General features: G+C 42.6%; 1 protein-coding gene across 4 annotated transcripts; it reads left to right on the forward strand.

Annotated features, from left to right (window-relative positions):
- Positions 1-1125: 1125 nt before the first annotated feature.
- Tmem230 (transmembrane protein 230) lies at positions 1126-10790 on the forward strand. Of its 4 annotated transcripts, none has more exons than XM_090352034.1 (5): positions 1139-1394; positions 1429-1470; positions 4528-4644; positions 6534-6656; positions 9141-10790. In XM_090352034.1, exons 3-5 carry the CDS (start codon positions 4546-4548, stop codon positions 9279-9281), a joined length of 363 nt encoding a protein of 120 aa, XP_090208160.1. In that variant the 5' UTR covers positions 1139-1394; positions 1429-1470; positions 4528-4545; the 3' UTR covers positions 9282-10790. The 4 variants fall into 4 exon arrangements, with proteins under 4 accessions (XP_090208161.1, XP_090208160.1, XP_090208159.1 ...); XM_090352033.1 differs by having other exon boundaries at positions 1140-1394; positions 4524-4644; XM_090352035.1 differs by lacking the exon at positions 1429-1470 and having other exon boundaries at positions 1126-1231; positions 4524-4644.
- The last annotated feature ends 12540 nt before the right edge of the window (positions 10791-23330 follow it).

Genomic DNA, 23330 nt, shown 5'->3' on the forward strand with positions numbered 1-23330 from the left:
GTTTGCTGTTGTAGAACTGAGGACCAAATTCAGGGCCTTGTGATCGCCAGGCAAATATTCTTCCACTGAGCTAAATCCTCAACCCTCCAAACTTATTTTTCTATTCTCTCTCCAAATAGATTGAATAGGGAACAATAGAATAAATCACGGGGTTTTTTTTTGGTCATTTTAGCAAGATTAACTCAGAGGCTTAATGCACCCCAAGTCTCATGAGCAAGAGTCTAGAAAGCTTTGGTAGGTCTGTAATAAATGCAACATTTTTTGGAGGTTGTCTAACAAGAATGCTTATTTGGGGGCCGGGAGTTTGGCCTAGTGGTAGAGTGCCTAGCATGCACAAAGACCCAGGTTCCATTCCACTCTACCACACATAGAAAAAAGCTGGAAGTGGAGCTCTGGCTCAAGTGGTAGAGCTCTAGCCTCGAGAAAAAAATCCAAAGACAGTTCTCAGGCCCTGAGTTCAAGCCCCACGACTGGCAAGAAAAAGGAAAAAAAAATGCTTATGAGAGAGGGGGGGGGGGGTTAGGAGCGTAGCCTAGCATGTACAAAGCCCAGAGTTCAATTCCTCAGTACCACATTCACAAAAAACGCCAAAAGTGGCGCTGTGGCTCAAGGTGGCAGAGCGCTAGCCTTGAGCAAAATGTGTCCAAGGACAGTGCCCAGGACTGGCAGAATAACCCTCATCCAACTGTACTTGATATACACGGTACCTTAACACCTCATCTCTCAAAAAGTGTGTGCTTAAGAACATCCCTTCTGGGCAGACCTCAACCTGGGGAGGCCTAATGACCAGAAGAGGGAAAGCACAAGGAACGAGGCCACACCAGTGGATCAGATCACCATTAGATGCCTTCGCTTCTAGGAGCTCCACAGCCTCGGCCCCGCAAAGTTAGGAAGCAACTTCCTGGCACGGCCCGACTACGACCCAGGTAAGGCAGGGACCCGAGACACCCACCCGCCAGCCGCAGCAGAAAGGGCTCCTGAACCTTCGATGCCGCCACGCAGACAAGCCCCAACATGTCCCGAAAGACGCCAACCCTCGCCACCGCTCTTCCGGTGGCTTACCCAGAAAGCTAGGAGAAACCGTCGCTTCCCGTGACGCCACTTCCGGCGCGCCTCCGCCCGCACGTGACTTCCGGCGGCAGGCTGCTCTGGCTCTGGCGTCGGCGCGGCAGTTGGGCGGGCGCCGCGGGCGGTGCGTGACATGCATCCCGGGCCGCCTCTGTTGGCAACGGTGAGCGAGTTCCCCGCGCGCGGTCGGCCTGGCGCGGCGCTCCGGTAAAGCGGCCGTGTAGCGGGTCGGAGTGGACGCGCCTTCCCGGAAACAACTCTTGAGGCCTCGGTGTGAAGCGTGCGCCTGCGTAGGCACATCGGCCTCGCCCAAAAGCCAGTTTTGCTTGTGTTACGTCTCAGTTCGCGTTGGGTCATCTTTTTAAGTCCCTGGCAACCTCTGGAGACTGGCAGGAAAATAGTGTATGTAAAGGCTCTTATTGCTAGGCACTGCCCCAGGCGCTTTCCTGATGCGTGCGTGAATGAGTGAGTGTCCGGGGCTTGAACTCAGAGCCTGGCCCCCGCCGTCCGTTAGCTCTTGGGCTCAAGCACCCTACCACTTGAGCCACAACTCCACTTCTGGCTTTGAGGTGACTAATTGCAGATAAGAGTCTCACGGACTCTTACCTGGGCTGGCTGTGAACCACAGTCCTCAAATCTTACCTTTCTGAGTAGCTAGGGTTACAGGCTTGAGCCCCTCTAGGGGTTTCCTGATGCGTTGATACTTCTTTGATAGCATTCAGGTGCTGATAATTCTGGCGTTACGCTTGGCTGGCAAAAAGTTGGTTGGAAATTTGGACTGATACTTCAAAAATACTCTTAGGTGTTGAGTTTTTTTGTTTTTTTTGCTAAGAAGAATCATGTCTCCCTCATTGGGATTTTCTTTTTTGATATGTGTGTACATACAGCGAGTGGGACAGTATGTTAACCTTTTTTTTAAGTTAAGTCAGGTGTGATTAAATGTCCTAAAAATCTCATGTAGTGGCCTTTGTAAGTGATTACAACACAGAAATTTAACAGTACATCTTGTTGTTTCTTTTTTTGTTTTTGTGCTGGTCCTGGGGTTTAAACTCAGGCCCTGGCTGCTGTCCCTGAGGGTTTTGTTTTGTTCTCACTGTTCATGCTCAACCACATCAGCCACAGATATACTTCTGGCTTTGTGTGTGTGTCTGTGTGATTAATTGGAAATAAGAGAATCATGGACTTAACTGGTTGTACTGGCTTCTAGTGGCTGCAGCCAAATCTCAGTCTTGTGAGTAGTTAGGATTATGGCCTGAGCTACCAGTGCTTGGCTTGAACCCCTTTTAGAAAAGGGATTAGCACTATCAGACTTCTCTTCCCTCTTGACTTCTGGATCAGTACATAATTAACCAAACAGGGACAGGAGCAGTTAGCATTAATTCTTTAGTAGTGTTAATAATATTAGCAACAGTAGCAGCTTGCTAATTTTTGGAGTTGCTTAGAAAGCACAGTAGTGCCTGGCACATAAGCAAAACTACTGCCATTATGATGATGTTCATCAGAATTAGGCCAAAGAAAAGTCTGTCTTTGTTTTATTATTCTATGCTCTAATTGAAGTACTTCATTTTCTTTATGCTAAGTCATTGTTTTAAAATCTTACCTGCTCAGACTTTTATTCAGTGTTTTTTTGTTTGTTTTTTATTTTTTCCCTTAATCTTGAGGCTTACACTCAAGAGTCTGGGCACTGTCCCTGAGCTTCTTTTGCTCAAGACTAGGGCTCTGCCACTTGAGCCTCAATGCCACTTCTGATGTTTTTTTTGTTTTTTGGGTGTGTGTGTCTGTGTGTTTGTGTGTGTATAAGTGGTACTGAGGAACTTTTGGCTTCATGCATGCCAGGTAAACACTCTACCACTAAGCCACATTCCCAGCCCTCCAGTGCTTTTTATGTAGCTACACAGTCTAGAAGGTAAAATTGTTTTTGGTTGAGACAGAAAGGCAAGCATATCTGAAGTTACTAGTACAATATTCATAGCTAGGAGGTGATACAAATATACAAGAACCTCTGCAGATCCTTTGCATTAAAAGGATAATGTCAGCTGAGTGAGTTGATGTGTCCCACCCATAATTGTAGCCACTCAGAAATCTGAGATCTTAGGACCATGGTTCAAAACCAGAGATTTCTCTGTAATTACCGGCAAAAAGCTGGAACTGGAGGTATGTTTTAAGTGAGAATGACAGCTTTGAGTGGAAAAGTAAGGGAGAGTGTCCTGGACCTGCATTCAAGCTATTACTAGTGTAGATGGTGCAGCCTGGCATCCTAGCTTCAGAGGAGACTTGAAATTGGAGTTCTGCAGATCCAGACCAGCCTCAGGCAGAAAAATCAGGAAGACACTGCAATGGAAGAAATCAGAGAATGGTCATGGCACCTACCTGTCATCCCGGCTATTGTGGGAAATTTAAAATAGGTTGTTACCGTCCAGGTATATCCCTGGGTAAGAAGTGGGACCCTAGCTCAAAATAACTGGCGTATAATGGATCTAAAGGTATGCCTTAGTGTACTAGCACTTGCCTAGCTAAGACACAGTGATGAGTTCAAACCACAGTACTGTCAGAAAAATGGGGGAAGGGGAATTGAAGTCCCTTGAGAAGAAACAGGCATAACTGATAAGAATGTGTTCCATTCCTCATGCTTCCTGGCAACCACAAAGTTGCAGAATATATACTCTTAGGGAGGGGAAGGGAAAAGGTAGCACTGTAGTGGAGCTAATAAAATTCATACTTTGGATGCCAGTGTCCTCAAGCCTGTAATCATAGCTACTCAGGAGACTGAGAACTGAGGATCTGATTCAAAGCCAGCCCAGGCATGAAAGTCCATGAGATTCTTATTTCCAATTAACTACCAGAAAACCAGAAGTGGTACTGTGGCTCAAAGTGATAGAGCTAGCTTTGAGCTGAAGAGCTCAGGGACAATGCCTGGGCCCAGAGTTCAAGCCCCACAATCGACAAAAAAAAAAAAAGAATCATACTTTTTATCAAATGATCTGGATTAAAGACTCCACTTGTTCAGCTAGCTACTCTGTGTCTTTGGGAGAAGTAAGATGGAACAGTGATGGCAAAAATAGGGGCCAGGAGTTTGGCTTAGTGGTAGAGTGCTTGCCTAGCATTCACAAAGACCCAGGTTGATTTCTCAATACCACAAACAGAAAAAGGTGGAAGTGGTGCCGTGGCTCAAATGGTAGAGTGCTGGCCTTGAGAAGCCCAAGGACGGTGCCCTGAGTTCAAGCCCCAGGACTGACAAAAATAAAAAACTGAGTATAGTTCTTGGTGAATGTCTTGGCTGTCATTGTTAGCATTGGGGACAAACCAGAGTACATAGGAATTAAGGTTTTCACTGTGTTGAAACAGTGAGACTTAGGTTTTGAGATACAATGTGACAAGTTAGGTCAGAACTCCTAAAGTCATTGGCTGTAATATGCTATTGTCACCTACAGAAAACAGACATCTTTTTGTTGCAGACAGTAGCTGTGTCATCGTGTTATGATGCCGTCTCGTACCAACCTAGCTACTGGAATCCCCAGTAGTAAAGTAAAATACTCACGGCTTTCCAGCACAGATGATGGCTACATTGACCTTCAGGTAAGTGCAAATGAGAAATGACAAAACTTCCTGGCTATGTTTTTCTTGAGGTCTTAGTGGGAAGACCTTTCTAGGTGGAAGTCTGGGTAATTTCATTGGAAATTAGAGGGAGCAATAAGAAACAACTTCATCTAGTCTCTTTTGGCTCTATCTTGGTGAAGGGGACATTAGTAGAACCAATTTCAACATTATCCATTTCCAATTTTTATTTGTAAAGCCAAAAATTTGTAACTTTATTTAATTTATCTAGAATAAACATAAATTTTGTTTTAAGTACTATGATTTACACTTCAGTCAAAGTCAGTTCATCTTTTAAGGGAGAAACTAACTGCTAAAGCCAGCAGATTCTGGGAATCTTCCTTCTTTCCTGATGTCCTGAGATCCAATTTATTAAAGGTATTTTTTTTGTGACAAACAGTAAGTAAAACAATATTAAGTTTATATCCTATTTGGACCATTATTTATGAAACAGTAGTAAAGTGTCTCCTTTGCTTACTTTCCCTTAGAATAGGATATTCTAGGTGGAACTAGAACTAAGGATGAAGTAGCAGGAACCTATTCTTTTAAATAGAAACAAATCAATGTCCTTTGTACTCTTTGGTCTTTTACCTGAGAGAGAGATAAAAATAGAACCAGGAAGCTTTTTGCCAGTTAAGTCAGATTTAGCCATGAGCCAAGCCTTAGAAAATTTGTCCCTAAATCTTATAAATTGAACATGTTCATAAAGCAAATTTTTTTAAAGAGCTGAGAACATCGGTTTCTAAACTTTGACTGTATGCTAACCTAATTTTCAGTGGCAGAAGTCATTTAGCTTATTTACCATTACCTGATCTCCATAGATCCCTACAGATAGCCATGTGCCAGATACTTTACTAAATATTTGCCTAATAAACAAATGACCATAAAGTGGTTCCAGAAGTTTCTTGGTCTAAGGAAAGAGATTAGAGCTGAGTGTGGCAGCTCGTGCCTGTAATCCTAGCCTGGGCATAAAAGTCCATGAGACTCTTATCTCTAGTTAACCATCAGAAAACCAGAAGTGGCTCTATAGCTGAAAGTGGTAGATCACTAGCCTTGGGCTGAAGAGCTCAGCGACAGTGCCCAAGCCCCTCAACTGATACAAAAAAAGAGAGAGATATTAGAACCATTTCATGGAGTAACTACAGTTAGAGGATAGCTGTTGCCTGTTATTTTGCTCTCTCCCCAGAGGTGTATGTGCTGGATGCTAAGACGCTCAAAGTATGCAATTTGGTTATCTTCCTTGCTTTAAGGTGTTTTTGTGTCTTTTATTTATTAGCATATATTAGTTGCATAAAGGGTATTTTATGATGATAGCAATGTATCCCACCAACTTTAACACTCCCCCATCCCATTCTCTGCACCTCCCTCTCCCTGTACTTCCCTCTCCCCTTTCTCCTGTCTTTCTTCTCCTTCCTGTCAACTGACTGCACTCAGCCTTGAACTGTGGGCCTCACACACTTGATAATTTTTTCACTCTAGGCTAGGACTTGCCCACTTGAGCAATACCTCCATTTTCAGGTTTTTGCTAGTTAATTGGAGATAAATCTCATGTATGTGCCTGGGCTGACTTTGAAATGTCTCAGTCTCCTGATATCTGATCTTGGCCTGCTAAGTAGGTTTATATGCTTAAGCCACTGGTGCCCAGATCCACTTCCTCTTCGTAAACCAATTTTAAAGGATTCCATTATTCTGTTATTATACATGCAGATATACTAACTGGACCATATTCTTCACCCACCCTCTTTGTTTTCCTCCTTTCCACAGGAGGTTCCCTTCCTCTTACCCCCATCCAAATTTGTTCTTAATGGTTTAGTTATTTACTTAATGTTCTTTGTTCTTTTTGTTTTGTTTTGTTCTTGTTTCTCTTCCAGTTTAAGAAAAGCCCGCCTAAGATCCCTTATAAGGCCATTGCACTTGCCACAGTGCTGTTTTTGATTGGAGCTTTTCTCATTATCATAGGCTCCCTCCTGCTGTCAGGCTACATCAGCAAAGGGGTAAGCTAAAGGGTATGTGGGAATGTGCTGTCAGATCTTTAAAATGTGAGCCACAATTGTATTTATATCTGGCATAGCAGATTCTAGAATGAAGAAGAAAAAGCAACTTTTAAAATGATGTAGTTGTACAAAGAGGTTACAATTCTGTAAAGAAGAAAAACACTTTGTTCTGTGATAAAACATTTCTTCTTCTATTGAGCAACAAATTTCTCCATTCCTATGAGGCGGGTGTTAGGTAGAGGAAATTGGTCTGAGATTATTGGGCAGTTCCCTACTGTCAAAGTTTAGAGTAGCAACGTAGAGTTGGGCATACAGGATCCCTGATTTGTAATGGTCTGTAGCTGGAGAAGCATGCTGTTATTGCAACTTTGCAACAGCACCAACATATTGTTCAGTATTTGGGAACGAATAACAGTCTTAAATAAGTGTGGAACCTCATAAATTGGTTCCTTCTGACTTTGTTTTGGTAGCGTTCTGTTGAGCTTCAGCATTATAACCTAGAAACTTAGTGTGTAGTCAGTGGTTCTTTCTCTCAGATTCTTTCTTTTTTTTTTTTTTGCCAGTCCTGGGCTTGAGCTCAGGCCTGAGCACTGTCCTTGGACTTTCTCAAGGCTAGAGCTCTACCACTTGAGCCTCAGCACCACTTCCAGCTTTTTTCTATGTATGTGGTACTGAGGAATCGAACCCGGGTCTTCATGCATGCTAGGCAAGCACTTTAACCACTAGGCCAAACTCCCGGTCCCTCTCAGATTCTTTCTATATATACTGTATCTTCAGTTGTCTTGAACTGATTCTGATCATAATTCATGTCCATAACATAGCAACAAAACAGTTTATTATGTAAACTTTCACATATCTGTACACTTTAAAAAAATGAAAAAGAGGCGGGAGTTTAGCCTAGGGGTAGAGTGCTTGCCTAGCATGCCCAAAGACCCGGGTTCAATTCCTTGGTATCACATACATAGAAAAAGTTGAAAGTGGTGCTGTGGCTCAAGTGATAGAGCTCTAGACTTGAGAGAGCCCAAAGACAGGGGGTGGGGGGAGGGGGGGGGGGGAGAGAGAGAGAGAGAGAGAGAGAGAGAGAGAGAGAGGGGCAGGGGGAGGGAGGGAGAGAGAAAGCTATGTAGCCAATTAGGGGCAGTTAATTTGTGGTGCATCCATTATATTACTAAACAAATGAAGAGTTCTTAATATGAGTGCTTATTATCAAAGAGACAAATAAGACAGTTTTTGTGTGTGTATATGCCAGTACTGAATATCAGAACTCAGGACCTCATGCTTTTGCTTAGTTTTTCATTCAAGGTTGACTTTCTACCACTTGAGCCATAGTTCCACTTTTTTTTGTTGTTTTTTGGTCAGTTGTGGGGCTTGGACTCTTGGCTTGGGCATTGTCTCTGAGCTCTTCAGCTCAAGGCTACTGCCCTACTCGTAGAGCCACGGTGCTACTTGCACTTTTCTAGTGGTTAATTGGAGATGAGTCTCACAGTCTTTAGTGCCTGGGTTGCCTTTGAACCAAGATCCTCAGATAAAGCCTCCTGAGTAGCTAGGATTACAGGAGTGAGCCATGGTGCCCGGCTCACAGTTCTACTTTTGTCTAGTCTTTTGATGATTAATTGGAGATGAGTCTCACATTTGTCTGTCTGCCTAGCTTTGAATCATGATCTTCAAATCTCAGCCTCCCAAGTAGCTAGGATTACTAACATGAGCCACTAGTGGCCTGGCTCAACATTAAGCACTTTAATAGTCATGTGTAGCTAGTTGTGCGCCCAGCACTGGTGGTCCATGCCTATAGCTACTCAGGAGGCTAAAATCTGAGGATCAGGGTTGGATGCTAGCCCAGACAGGAAAGTCCATGAGACCTTTAGGTCCAGTTAACCAACAAGCCAGGAGTAAAGTTGTACCACAGTAAGTGGTATAGCACTAGCCTTGAGCAAAAAAAAGTTCAGAGACAGTGCCCAGACTCCTGAGTTCAAGCCCAAGGACCAACACATGCCCACACACATGCACACATACATACGTGCATACAAACACAGGCACGCAGAAGACGTATCTCCATTAACTACTAGAAATGTAGAAATGGCACTGTGACTCAAGGGGTGGAGTGGTAGCCTTGAGCTGAAGAGCTCGGGGACAGTGCCCAGACCCAGAGTTCAAGCCCCATGACCGAAAAAAGAAAAAAAGAATAGATATTTTTTCTTTTTTATAATTTTTAGTACTTTGCATTTTGTATTCACTTGAATTGGATGTGGGCTGGTTCAGAGAATGTTTGCCTAATATGTTAAGTCATGCTTTCTATTCTGAACACTGGGTGGAGAGACTAAGAAAAATAAGTTTCCAGCTCATAATTGAGAACAAGAGAGGTGTATACCTTTAATCTTGACAGTGTCCTAGGCCAAGAAAATATTTATAACAGTGTAAAATACTGATGTGTATGGATTGGGTGTAATTAAAACCATATTAATGTTTTTCATCTTCTGCCACCAGGGGGCAGACCGGGCCGTTCCTGTCTTGATAATTGGTATTCTGGTGTTCCTGCCGGGATTTTACCATTTGCGCATTGCCTACTATGCATCCAAAGGCTACCGGGGTTACTCCTATGATGACATCCCAGACTTTGATGACTAGCATTCATCTCAGCCCTGAGGAGAAGAGTCACAGTGTGACTGCACCCAGCTTTAAGACATTGAACAGAAACTGTGGCTAAGCACTGAGAAATTCCGCACTTTGCAGATGTTTACCAAAACAATGGCCAGATTCTAGAGTCCATCACAAAAATGTTCACTAAGCTTGCAATGAGCTAATTAGGACATGCTCTGTTCTTCATCTCCCAGCCCTGGCAAAGCTCAAGTTTTTCCACATGAATAGGTATCATGGAAGAGTAGTAAGGTTAATTGTCTGGTAAAGCAGGAGATTATTCTGTAGTGGAAAGTATTACCACTACAACCCTGAGAGAGGTGAACATCTCTTAAATAGTCTTCATTGTTGATTTTTTTCTTATAGCAAATGGAAAAATGTAGTGTGTCTAACTTCTTATTACTAAGTTATTTTTAAAATACCTTAGACATTATATCCCCTACATTTCTCTCTACTTTCATATTCTGGTGAAAAAAAAAAAAACCAACACATGGTAAAAAACCACCAATAATTTTTTTTTTCCTCATCGACAGCAGCCATGACTTTTTAAATAGCAGGCTATGTTTTCAAAATGTTAAATACTTTCTCTGATAACCAGTCACTTGGCAAGCTCTGAACTAATTTCCAACATAATTTGGCTCATTTTATTCTATGGAGATCAAGATGTTCTTTATATCCTTCCTTTAAGGACTGGACTTTTGGCTGTAATGAGAAATGTAGATGGGTGATTACATTTAGAGTTTATAAACCTATTGCTAACACTTGCTACTATGATGTCATTCTGCTAAAGATTGCAATATTTGGCCTATATTCCTGGAAGATTAGATTGCTTTTTAAGTTGATTCTGTTTTCTAGCTTGTAAAAAAACTGACTTTTATTCAAAAGAAAATGTCAAAATCGAAATTCTAGACTTAAGTGAGCTTGAAGCAGTTTTCAAAAAACATTTTAATGATTTTATGGTATCTTTGATCCTAGTACCAAAGACTTTTTTTTTTTTTTGCCAGTCCTGGGCTTGAGCTCAGGGCCTGGGCACAGTTCTTGGATTTTCTCAAGGCTAGAATCCTACCATTTGAGCCACAGCACCACTTCCAGCTTTTTCTATGTATGTGGTACTGAAGACTCAAACCCAAGTCTTCATGCCTGCTAGGCAAGCACTCTACCACTAGGCCAAATGCTTGGCCCCAGTAATGAAGACTTTTGTAGGTAATTGACATGAATCAGACTTTCCAGTGAATCTTGTACTCTGAGATTGGGGGCTTGGACAGCTAGAAGCCTAGACAGGCCGTCACTGATACTTGAAAGGCTGAGAGTAGGTAGGACAAGGTTTAAGTGAACTTTTGGTTGTGTTACACTCTAGACATGTACTCAGCATTCCTGGGGAGCCATTGAGGAGGCAGTTGCAGTGCAGAACTCTGGACTATAGAAGTTAGTCTTTGGGCAGTTATCTTCAGAGCCATAAAGTTGGTTGAGATCACCAGTTACTTCAGTGAGTGTATATGGGGAAGAAAGAGGACTTGGAAAACAAAGGACACAAAGTGACTCAAAACAGCCTGTGAGTTTGGGTGCATTTGGTAATGGAAAGAAAATCCAAGACTCAAGTGCTCTGAAGTTCTTGAGCCTTGAAAATAAAAATGTGAAGTGGCATATAGTAATATATAAAAAGTTTTGTTGGGCAGTGCTTTCAAGGATAGCTCAGTCTGGGTATTTTTAGTTGGCTTTAGTTTATTTGGTAAACATAATGCTAATGCTAGTAAGAAAATTCAAAGCTGAATACTAGTACTAGTTGCCCATGCCTATAATCCTAGCTACTTAGGAGGCTGAGATCTGAGGATGGCAGTTCAAAGCTAGCCCAGACAAGAAAGACCATGAGACTCTTACCTCCAGTTAACCACCAGAAAACTGGAAGTGATGCTGTGACTCAAGTGGTAGAATGCTAGCCTTGAGCAAAAAAGCTCAGGGACAGGGCCCAGGACCTGAGTTCAAACACCACCACTGAAAGCATGGGATGTAGAAAATGAACATCTGCTTCTCTATCTTGCTTTCAAAGGTTGTCCAATTCTTCATTAATAGTATTAAACATATTTCTTTAAAGTACATATACACACACACACACACACACACACACACACATACACGAGAGAGATGCTAGTGATGTAATTCCACCTTCTCAAGAGGCTGAGATCTGAGGATGGCAGTTGGAAGCCACCTTGGGCAGACAAATCTAAAAGACTCTTAATCTCTAATTAACCAGCAAAATGTCAGAAGTAGAGGTATAGCTCAAATGGTAGAGCAGTAGCCTTGAACAGAAGGAAGACCTGAGTTTATACCCCAGCATCCACACTCACACAAAGGGCCCTTGAATAGGTTTTTGTCCCTCACCCCTTTATTGTATAGCTTTATATATACAAGGAGTTGGCAACATTTTTTTTTCTTTTTTACTTTTTAGCATTGGGAGTCAAACTCAGGACCTAATACATGCTAAAATTTTTTACCATAGTTCCATCCTTAGCAACATTCTATGTTTTTCTTAAAAAAACAACAAAAAAACCCCACTACTGGTCTTTGAACCTAGGACCGTATGCTTGCTAGGCAGGTGCTCTACTAATGAGCCATGCTTCCAGCCCTAGCCACATTCTGAGTATTACTTTTCATCCTGTGCATACACATGTAGTTTTAGGATCCTAGAACATTGCCCCTTAGAATAACCATTGCTCTATTCAGATATACTAGAAATCCCATTTCACTTGGCAGTACTGCAGAAGTATCTTTTAACAGTATGGTGGCACACACCTGTAATTGTAGCTAACTGACAGGCTGAGATGAGACAGGATTAAGGTTCAAACCTACCCTGAGCAAAAAAAAAAAATTTTGATGCTCCCCTCCCCCATCTCATCTAATAGCTAAACACAATGGTACACACTTGTAATCTCAGCTACATAGGAGGATTAAGGTCCAGGCAACTTGAGCAAAATGTGAGACCCTGTTTCAAAAATAACCAGAGCCAAGAGTTTGCCTCAGTGATAGAGGGTTTGCCTAGCATGCACAAAGACCCAGGTTTAATTCCTCAGTACCAAATACGTAGAAAAAGGCTGGAAGTGGTGTTGTGGCTCAAGGGGTTGAACTTTAGCCTTGAGAAAGCCCAAGGACAGTGCTCAGATCCTGAGTTCAAGCCCCAGGACTGGCAAAAAAATAACCAGAGCTAACCAGTCGCCAGACACAGTAGCTCATGCCAGTAATCCTAGCTAGTCAGGAGGCTGAGATCTGAGGATGGCAGTTCAAAGCCAGTGAGGACACTAGAGAGCAAGAGACTCCAATCAATCACTAGAAAACTGGGAAGTGGTGCTGTGGCTCCAGGGGTAGGGTGGTAGCCTGCAGCTGAAGAGCTCAGGGACAATGCCCAGGCCCAGAGTTCAAGCCCCGTGACCCACAAAAAAAACTGCCCAAGCTGGGGCTGGGAGTTTCGCCTAGGGGTGGACTGCTTGCCTAGAATGCACAAAGACCCAGACCTGGGTTCAATTCCTCAGTACCACATACATAGAAAAAGCCGGAAATTGGCGTTGTGGCTCAAGTGGTAGAACACGATCCTTGAAAAGCCCTGGGATAGTGCTCAACTGAACCCAGGACTGGCAAAAAATAATGACCACAGCTGCTAGGAGCTGGGAGCTCATGCCTGTAATCCTAGCTACTCAGAAGGCTGAGATCTGAGGAGCTCAGTTCAAAGCCAGCCCGGGCATGGAAGTCTATGAGACATCTCCAATTGACCACCAAAAAACTGGAAGTGGTACTGTGATTCAAGTAGTAGAGAACTAGCCTTGTGCTGAAGACCTCAGGGACAGCACCTAGGCCCAGAATTCAAGTCCTTAACGACAACAGTACTGGAAAAGGGAAAGTATCTTATTAAGCCAAATTCAGATTGTGGCTTCTATGCACTGACTGTAATTATATTCTTGGGTGCTTTATAGAAAATACCTAAATTTCCAATAAAAGTGAAGGTTTTGGGCCCCTTTGTCAGTGGTTGTGCAAAATACTGTTATTACATATTCTATATCATTTAATCTTTAGGAAAATGCTTAGTTAAGATTTCTAGTTGTAAATGGGGTATTTGGGACTCAAATAGTTGAGTGTGTTTAGAGGCTGAGCAATTAAATGGGGGAGGGGCATGGACAGGAGTAGTAGGGACCAAAGTCAACTGACAAATGGGTATTTGCCCAAAAGCAGCACCCTCTGTTAAAACTGTTGGCTAAATGTATTTGTGGCAACACAATTGACAATTGTGCTTATTGGTCATTTCCAAGGCTGCAAACCAGCTCTAGCTGCTTCAGCTTCGTATGAGGAATCCAGATCCATTACCACTGATCTCTTCCATTCTGCTGGGAAGTAGTAGGTACTAGAGGCCCAATAGGAAAAGATGCCACTTGGTGTTTGACATGTTTTGAAAAATATCTGTTCTTTTGCAATATGGACAGGTGGAGTGGTTTAATGTAATTCAGACCTTGCTAAATGGACCTCCATCAACTGCCTAGCAGGCCAGGTATTCAAATAATTGCTGCCTGGTTAGTCAACCCAGGATTCCGAGTCTATGCCCAGCAGCTAGTATAGAAGAACTTTAAATTAGTGGTGTGTGCCAGGAGAACCTGGTAAAGGGATCATTAGTGGCTCACTGCAGATCTTTGAAGATCCATTTTCTAGGTCAGTCTTCTATAGTTGCTAAATTTCTATTTTTATTTTATTGATTTTGTGGGTCATGGGGTTTGAATTCTGGGCCTAGGCACTGTCCCAAGCTCTTCAGCTCAAGACTACTGCCCTGCCCTGCCCTTGAGTCATAGTACCACTTCCTGTTTTCTAGTAGTTAACTGGAGATAAAAATTTCATGTTCTTTAGTGCCCAGCCTGGCTTTGAACCATGATCCTCAGATCTCAGCCTCCTAAGTAGCTAAGATTATAGGTGTGAGCCACCATGCCCAGCTTAAATTCCTTTCTTGAGGCTCTTCTTCTAGGTCTGAATCTAGAAGAGGTATGTGCTTCTTGAGTTACTGCATGGGTGGGCAGAGCACTGACTCATTAGCCATAAAGTATTGAACAAATTATCTCTGGAGCCTTGATTGTTTTATAAAGTTGGGATAACTAGTTCTTAACCTTAGGGAGTAATTAAAATAAAATGAAACAGTTCTGAAGGGGGCTTCTGCATACAGAGCCTGGCACATGGTAGGGCATTTAGTAAATGAAGTTTCTGTTGCAAATCACTTGGCATTGAGGGAGCAAGGACTTGTGTGAGGCAGAGGAAGATGGCAGAGAGCCCATCTGCTGTCCCTGGGGCCATCCTGAGGAACCTGCTGTTCCAAGTGGAAGAACCCCAGAGCCAGAAGCTAGCTTAGGCAGGGCTTGCTTCCTAGGTAAATTTATAGAATGATGAGAGGAGATACTGGCCCTTTGCCAGTATGTAGCTGTATCTGAGTGGCTATGTGTTCTAGTCCTCAGGCAGCAAGACCACAGAGCATCCTAGTGTGTTCAGAGAACTGCAAGCAGATTCTTGCTAATTAGGTACTGGCGCAAGATCAGACCTAGAACATGTTCTTTCCTCTGTTCACTGCATATTCTACCCTCTACTTTGCTTCATCTTGCCCCTTGCAACTCAGGCTGTATTATAGAGTCCGGCAGCATGAGTATCACTTGAGAGTTTGTTAGAAATGGAGCATCTTAGGCCTGCCTGGTAAGTCAGAACCTGCATTGTAACAAGTCCAGTGCATTCATTGTACTGCCTGACAAGGCTGGTTTGGGTACTCTGTCACCTGCTCCCTTTCTTCATTCTTGGTCTGGATCTCCTTCAGTAGCCAAGGTATAGACTCTGTGATTTTCATTTACCCTGACTGGAAAAGAGTCATTGGCAGTGCCCCACTAAGAAGGCTTCACGCAAAGGGCAGGGAAACCATACAGAAATACTTTTTCAGTAGTGAGAAAGACAGGAGTCCCAAGGGTAGGGAAGATCCATAGCAGAAAAGGGGCATGCTTGAGTTCCCAAAGGCCAAGGAAAGGAGGCAATGTGCAATTTATGGCCCAGTGGGAAGGACAGGCTTTTGTTTCCATTTCTATGTGAGACAGACTTGGTACCTCACAAGGTTACCTCTGTCATTGGAGGTGGTGGATTTCCTCATACCAGTAATTGGTATCTTCATGCTTTTATCCAGCTCACTAGAAATGCTCTCAATCGGTGGGATAAAGTCTCTTGGCCAAGGTACTAATCCTCTGAAGAGAGGTTCTCTGAGTAGAATTAATAGTATCTGTAGAAACTCCGCAGAGATAGGGGCAGCAGCTGAATCACCAGCTGCTTGGAGGATTTGTGGCCTGGCAGAGTAGAGGGGAACAGTGCCTACAAGCTATACTGGGTATTGGGAAGTAGGAGTGGACAGGAGACGCCTGGGGCAAGTCAGGCCATTGTCCTTGTTTCTGTGGTCTGTGATTTTTTTTTTTTTTAATTACTGTTTCCTTTTCCAGTTCTGGGAAGAGTCTAGCACAGGCTAGGCTCTTAACACTGAGCCATATCTCCAGCCCTAAGATCTATAATATTAAGACTTCAGAGCTTACAGATGGGGCATTTGCTAAGAGCAAAATGTTTTCTCATAGGCCTATCAGTTTTTCTATGTAGCTATTATAAATAGAACTGCTTTCTTTTTCTTCTTTTTTTTCTTTTTTCTTCAGCTCAAGGCTGCCCTACCCCTTCAGCCATGGCTTTGCTTCCTGTTTTAATTGGAGATAATGTTCTTTAGTGCGTAGGCAGGCTTTGAACTGTGATCCTCAGATCTCAGCCTCCTGAGTAGCTAGGATTATAGGCGTAAGCCACTGCGACTGTCTCAGTACTCTTTTCTTTTTTTTTTTAATTGTAATGTATAGAGGGATCATAGTTACATTCACCAGACAGAGAGGGTCAGAACTGTTTTCTTGAAATCAACATAAACATTGCTGTCTTCTATGTTGATTTTGTATCTTGCAACTTTACTGAATTTGTTTAGTTCCATTGGGTTGTTTTTTGTTGTTTGTTTCTAAGGAAAGCAGTTTTTAGACTTTTCTGTCTCTAAGATCATGCCATCTATAAATAAGGACCATTTTATTTCCTTTTTCTGATTTAGATTCCTTTTTCTTGCCTAATTACGATGGCTAAGATTATAACACATAGCAGGGCTAAGAAGGATGCCCTTTTCTCATTATGAATTATAAAAAAATCTCAACTTTTCTTCATTAAGTACACTATTAACTAAGGTTCATCATATATGGTTTTTATTGTATTGAAGTAATTCTATACCTAACTCCTTGAGAGTTTTACCATAAAAGGATGCTGAATTCTAGTCCTTAGGACTGACTATCAAATGCTCTTCTACATTTATTAAGGCAATCATGTTTTTGTTTTTGTTTTTTTTTGCCAGTCCTGGGCTTGAGCTCAGGGCCTGAGCACTGTCCTTGGGTTTTTTCTCAAGGCTAGAGCTCCACCACTTGAGCCTCAGCACCACTTCCGGCTTTTTTCTATGTATGTGGTACCGAGGAATCGAACCTGGGTCTTCATGCATGCTAGGCAAGCACTTGAACCACTAGGCCAAACTCCCGGCCCAAGGCAATCATGTTTTTTGTCCTTCATTCTATTATTTTTTTATTTTTTGCTAGTCATCGGGCTTTAACTCGGGGCCTTGAGTTTTTTCAGGGCTTGGGCTCCACCACTTGAGCCACAGCACCACTTCTGGCTTTTTCTGGGTATGTGGTACTGAAGAATTGAACCAAGGGCTTCATGCATGCTAGGCAAGCTTTTTACCACTAGGCCCCACTCTCAGCTCTCCATTTGCTTATGATAAGCCAGGAATGTGAGAAAATGGCAAGTATTTCTCTTTATTTGTTTATTTTTGCCAGTCCTGGAGCTTGAACTCAGGGCCTGAACATTGTCCTTGGACACATTTTGCTCAAGGCTAGAGTGCTCTACTACTTGAGCCACAGCACCACTTTTGGCTTTTTCTGTATATGTGGAACCAGGGCTTTGTGCATGTTGGGCCAGCACTCTTACCACTAGGCTACTCTCCTGGCCCCTATTTCTCCATTTAATGAGTAGTAAAACCTCAGTAAGACTAAAAGAGCCATTGGGTAGCTGTGGCTCACACCTGTAATCCTAGCTACTCAGGAGACTGAGATATGAGGATGACAGTTTGAAGCCACCCTGGGCAGAAAAGTCTGTGAGAAGCTTATCTCCAGTTAACCACCACAAAAAAATGGAGCTGTCTCAAGTGATAGAGTGCTAGCCTTAATAATTTTTTTAAAAAATTCAGGGACAGCATCCAGGCCTTGAGTTCAAGTCCTATGACCTGCAGACCTGTAGGCTCCTCTAAGATCTTTCACTGTGCTACTACCTAGGTTGTTTCTCCCACCTGCAGCAGTAAGCAAGAAAGTCATTTCCAGTAGTTTTAATCTTAACCAGATTTTTCAATGAAAAAGTTATCTTCCTAGTGTACAGAGATTAGGACAGGTCTTATGAAGTCACATTGAACATACATTTACCTACCAAGCTCCAGGTCACTGAAACTTGGAGCTAGAAAATGCTTTGGGATAAAATAATCTCATCATAAAAATAAGCTTAAACATTAACCAAAAAAGTAGAAAGCAGAACTTTGAAGTCAGTTCTATCTTGATAAATTAGGTCTTTCACGTGTCTTAACTATTACAAATCACAGCATTAATCTAACCTTGGTTTTATCTCCAGACTTTGATTTGAATTTTCATGCTTATTCACCTTGACTCCTACCTAAGTTTATCCATTATTTTTTTTTTTTTGTTGGTCATGGGACTTGAACTCTGGGCCTAGTGCTGTCCCTGAGCTCTTCAGCTCAAGGCTACCACGCTACCTCAGGGTCTGGGCATTGTCCCTGAGCTCTTCGGCTCAAGGCTTCTGCTCTACCCCTTGAGCCACAGTGCCATTTCTAGTTTCTGGTGATTAATTGGAGATAATAGTCTCACAAACATTTTAGTGCCCAAGCTGGCTTTGAACCGAAATCCTTAGATCTCAGCCTCCTGAGTAGCTAAGAGTACAGGCATGAGCCACTGCACCCGGCTCCATGAAATATTTTTTGAGCACCTTCTTTGGATATAGCATTTTGCTAGATATCAAAAAGGAATTGTAGCGGATAGAGTACTAGCCAGTGAGCCAAAGTAGCCTCAGATACTGAGTTCAAGTTCCGGATTCAGACCAAAAAAAAAGTGTGGGGACTGTATACCTGTCTCCTCGAATTTTGCAACATACACAGTGATAAAAGCTCATAAAATTCAACAAATGTTAATACAAATAAATGAGTAATTTTTACTCTGGTAAGTGGATTGCTGGATTGGTCTGTAACGGTCTCTGTTAGAGTTAACACTATTTCATGGGCAAGTAGGGAGCAGAGACTCTGGGCTGACACATATCTGGTAATTGATGGTCTTGTCTAGAGCCCACATCTGGGCATTGAAATAGTTGAAGGTCAAGGTTGAGCAAACAACACATGATTAGGTGTACTAAGGCTACTGCTTAGAAGTGAGCCATGATGTTTTTCTTTTCTAAATTATCAAGTGCACATTTATTTTTGACATTTAGGTCATTTCATTCTTCATATACTGAGATCAGACATTCTATCTTAAACATCTAAAGTGTATTTCATAAGGTTACACAACTTAAAACAATACAGATGTTTACAGTGAACATTTAACTTAAGTTTCAGTTACTGATAAGATGGTTAACTGCAAGAATTACCTAGATAAGAAAAAAGTGTTTCACTATAAGTGGTGGTAAACTGCACAAAAAAATCTCACAATGAACTTTATGATGTTTTCTACAGGAGGATGTAACTACCTTAGTCTTGGGAAAAAGAATTCAACATTATAAATTTAAAGTGTAAATACATATGAGTCCATAAATTTAAAGTATAACTTCGTATGAATTAAAGGACCACATTTAAACCACATAATCTCTTGTGAAAACTATATTTAAAAAAAAAAGATGTACTTTTTGAATAAAACCAGCTGATTTTTCCTTTTTCCCTTACCAGAAACTTTTGATGCTTTTTAAGATTTTGGTTCCCAGGAGACCTTCTTTATTTTTTTATTTTTTGGCCAGCTGTGGAGCTTGAACTGAGTCTGAATACAGCTCCTAACCTTTTCTTGCCCAAGGCTATCACCTTACCACTTTGAGACACAGCTCTAACTTCTGTTTTTTAGGCAGTTAAATTGAGATGAGAGTCTCCTGGTTTTTCTTTCTCCAGGCTGGCTTCAAACAGTGATCCTCAGATCTCAGTTTCTTGAGAAGCCTGGGCTATTTTCTTATCCTTCCTTTCTGTTCTCCTGCCTGAGTCCCCAATAGAATCTCTGTGCTAGAACCCATGTTCCCTCCTCCCTTTGAGCCTTCCAGATAGGACCTTAGTTCTGCCTAGTCCCCACTACCACATGCAGATGATAGGCTCAGCACCAGAAGCATTGCCTTGCTGCTCGGACCTCCTATCACAGGGCAGGTATCATGCCTGCACTTATTAGACCTTTTCACATGTGTCTGCTACCTACTCAAGACAAAGGATAAGCACTGCTTCACTTTTTAATCCTTGTCTCCCATGGAAACCCCTTTCTTTCTTTTAAATTGTTTTATGCCAGATTCCATGGTTCATGCCTGCAGTCCTAGCTACTCAGGATGCTGAGATCTGAGGATCATGGTTCAATGCCAACTTTGGCACTAAAGTCTGTGAGACTCCAGTTAATCACCAGAAAAGCAGAAGTGGCTCTGGCTCAAGGAGTAGAGCAGTAGCCTTGAGCTAAAGAGCTTAGGGACAATTCCCAGGCCCAGAGGTAGTGTGGTAGCCTTGAGCTGAAGAACTTAGCACCCAGGCCCAGAGTCCAAGCCCCATAACAAAACAAAACAAAACAAAAAATTGTGTTAGCACTAATTCCATGTAGAAATTAAGCAATATATCAAGCTGGGCGATGGTGGCTCATACCTGTAATCTCAGGAGGCAAAGATCTGAGGATTGTGATTCAAAGCTAGCCAGAGGAAAGAAGTCCATGAGACAGTTATCTCCAATAAACTACTCAGACAAAGCCAGAGGTGGAACTGTGGCTCAAATAGTAGAGCACTTTCCTTGAGCAAAAGAAGCTCACTGGCACGCGCGCCACACACACACACACACACAGAGCAAAATATCCTCACTCCTCTAGATTTTTTCTTTTTGCCAGTCCTGGGCTTAAGCTCAGGGCCTGAGGACTGTCCTTGGCTGTTCTCAAGGCTAGAACTTTACCACTTGAGCCTCAGCACCACTTCTGCCTCAGCACCACTTCTGGCTTTTTCTAAGCATGTGGTACCAAGGAATCGAACCCGGGTCTTTGTGCATGCTAGGCAAGCACTCTACCACTAGGCCAAACTCCCAGCCCTCCTCTGGATTCTATAACTACCTCTGTAGAGTATACAAAGACAGACCTGGCAAAGATTAGATCCTGAGATTCAAAACCCTAGAGTAACTAACCATCTGGAGTAAGGCCAAAAGGTGTGATTGTCTGTTGTCCAGGAAAGCAGAGGCCGTGGGGCATCTGGAGACAGACAGTGTTGGGTGTTTCTGCTACCCATGTCATTTTCATCACATTGAAAAGCAGTATTATATAAAGTTGAACCAAGCCAAATATTCAAATGTCTTATTAATGTCTGATACCTTGTTCCAGAAAGAAAGAATAGATAAATATATATAGATACATACTTTTTTTTTTTTTTTAACCAGTCCTGGGGCTTGGACTCAGGGCCTGAGCACTGTCCTTGGACTTTCTCAAGGCTAGAGCTCTACCACTTGAGTCTCAGCACCACTTCTTTTTTCTTTGAATGTGGTACTGAGGAATTGAACCCGGGTCTTCGTGCATGCTAGGCAAGCACTCTACCAGTAGGCCAAACTCCCGGCCCAGATTCACACTTTTAAAACTCCTCATTGTAGATGTTGGGTGCCAGTGGCTCACTCCTATAACCCAAGCTACTCAAAAGGCTAAGATCTGAGGATGGTGGTTTGAAGCCAGCCCACGCAAGAAGACTGTAAGACTCTAATCTCCAGTAAACTACTGGAAACAGAAGTGGAGCTGTGGCTCAAGTAGAAGAGTGCCATCCTTGAGCAAAAAGCTCAGGGACAGTACCTAGGCACCGAGTTCAAAAGTCTAGTACCAGGGGCCAGGAGTTTGGCCTAGTGGTTAAAGTGCTTGCCTAGCATGCATGAAGACCCGGGTTCGATTCCTTGGTACCACATACATAGAAAAAAGCCGGAAGTGGTGCTGAGGCTCAAGTGGTAGAGCTCTAGCCTTGAGAAAGTCCAAGGACAGTGCTCAGGCCCTGAGCTCAAGCCCAGGACTGGCAAAAAAAAAAACAAAAAACAACAAAAAAAGTCTAGTACCAGTAAAATTAAAATTGGAAAAAAACCAAAAAACAAAACCTGTTCATTGTAAGAACACAATACATCTGGAAATGTAGCTCTGGGTTCAATCCTCGGTGCTACAAAATATTCAAATATTTATACAAAGCAGAAATATAGTTTAAACCATCATTATAAAATATGAGAGTTAAGGACATACTTTCCAAACAATAGGACATGAACATCCTGATCATACTGAACAGCTCCAGCACTGTGGTGACAGAGCCAGTAAGCCCTGAGCACTGCACTTCTTGGCAGGACTTCTTGGCTAGGAGGTTATCAAGGAGGACAAGAGGGAAGATTTTAGGCATGAGATCATGGAGGTCCTCCATCCTGGCCTGTCCTCGACCTAGGTATCTTGCCTTTCTCCTCATTCAGCTCATCCTCTAAACCAAGTAAATAAGATGAAAGCACAGCTTTCTAGAAGATGAAGAAAGACAGGAAAGCTCTATCACAACTCTTGACACTGGACAGAAGCAGGATCTTGTAGATAAAGAGGAGAGGAGGAACTCATGAAAAAGAGCACAAGAAAGTAGAGTGGAAGAATTGAAAGAGTTGCTACCAGTAATAGAAAATTTGTATGAAGGAGTAATGTTTATGGGAGATTAAAGGTCCTGGGAGGGGAGAAGGACAATCTGGAATCTAAGAATGGTACTGTCAGCCGGGCACCATGGCTCATGCCTGTAATCCTAGCTACTCAGGAGACTGAGATCTGAGGATCAAGGTTCAAAGCCAGCCCCAGCACAAAAGGACTGGAGACTCTTATCGCCACTTAACCTCTAGAAAAGGGAAAGTGAGGCTTGGCTCAAGGGTAGGGTGGTAGCCTAGAGCTGCAGAGCTCAGGGATAGTGCCCAGGCTGAGTTCAGGCCCCATGACCCACAAAAAATAAAATTAAAAATTCAGGAGGGATGCTCCATAACAGAATATTTTGCTTAACTGTTCGGTAAGGTTTGCTAAAGGGAGACTGATACATGGTTCAAGCAGAAAAGAGTTTATGGGAGGGAAATCAAATTGCTGGCCCCCACAGCAGAAGCAGGGCCTGGGGAAGCTCTCACTGTCAGAAGGAAACATCACCAGGGCGGCTCAGGAAGTGACTTTAGTGGATAAGGAAGTGACCTCAGAATCTGGGGTCCTTTGCTGACTCACAGTCAGGTGATTGACAGTAGGTAATTACTGGTTTCTGGAAGGTGATTTCTGGTAAGACTACTACTTTTCACCAAGAACTGTATCCCAGACAGACCTAACAATTTCAACCTTATTCCTAATATTTATGTGGGCATTTAGAAATTAAATGGTCTGTGCATTAATTTTTGCAGTGTTGGGAGTTGAACTCAGGACCTTATGCATGCTAGACAAATGCTATACCACTGAGCTACACCATGAGCCCAAACAAAGTTTTGTTTTTTTTTTTTAATGAGAAAATATAAATTGGGCTGGAAAGTAGCTAGTGGTAGAGTGCTTGCCTAGCATGCATGAAGCTCTGAGTCCAATTCTTCAGTACCATAGGAAAAAGCCAAAAGTGGTGCTATTGTTCAAGTGGTAGAGTGCCTTAAGCAAAATAAGCTTGCAGGGTGCGGTGGCTCATGCCTGTAATCCTAGCTACTCAGGA

This window comes from Megascapheus bottae, chromosome 18 (assembly GCF_031878675.1).
Source record: "Megascapheus bottae isolate mThoBot1 chromosome 18, mThoBot2.hap1, whole genome shotgun sequence".
Classification (NCBI taxonomy): Eukaryota; Metazoa; Chordata; class Mammalia; order Rodentia; family Geomyidae; genus Megascapheus; species Megascapheus bottae.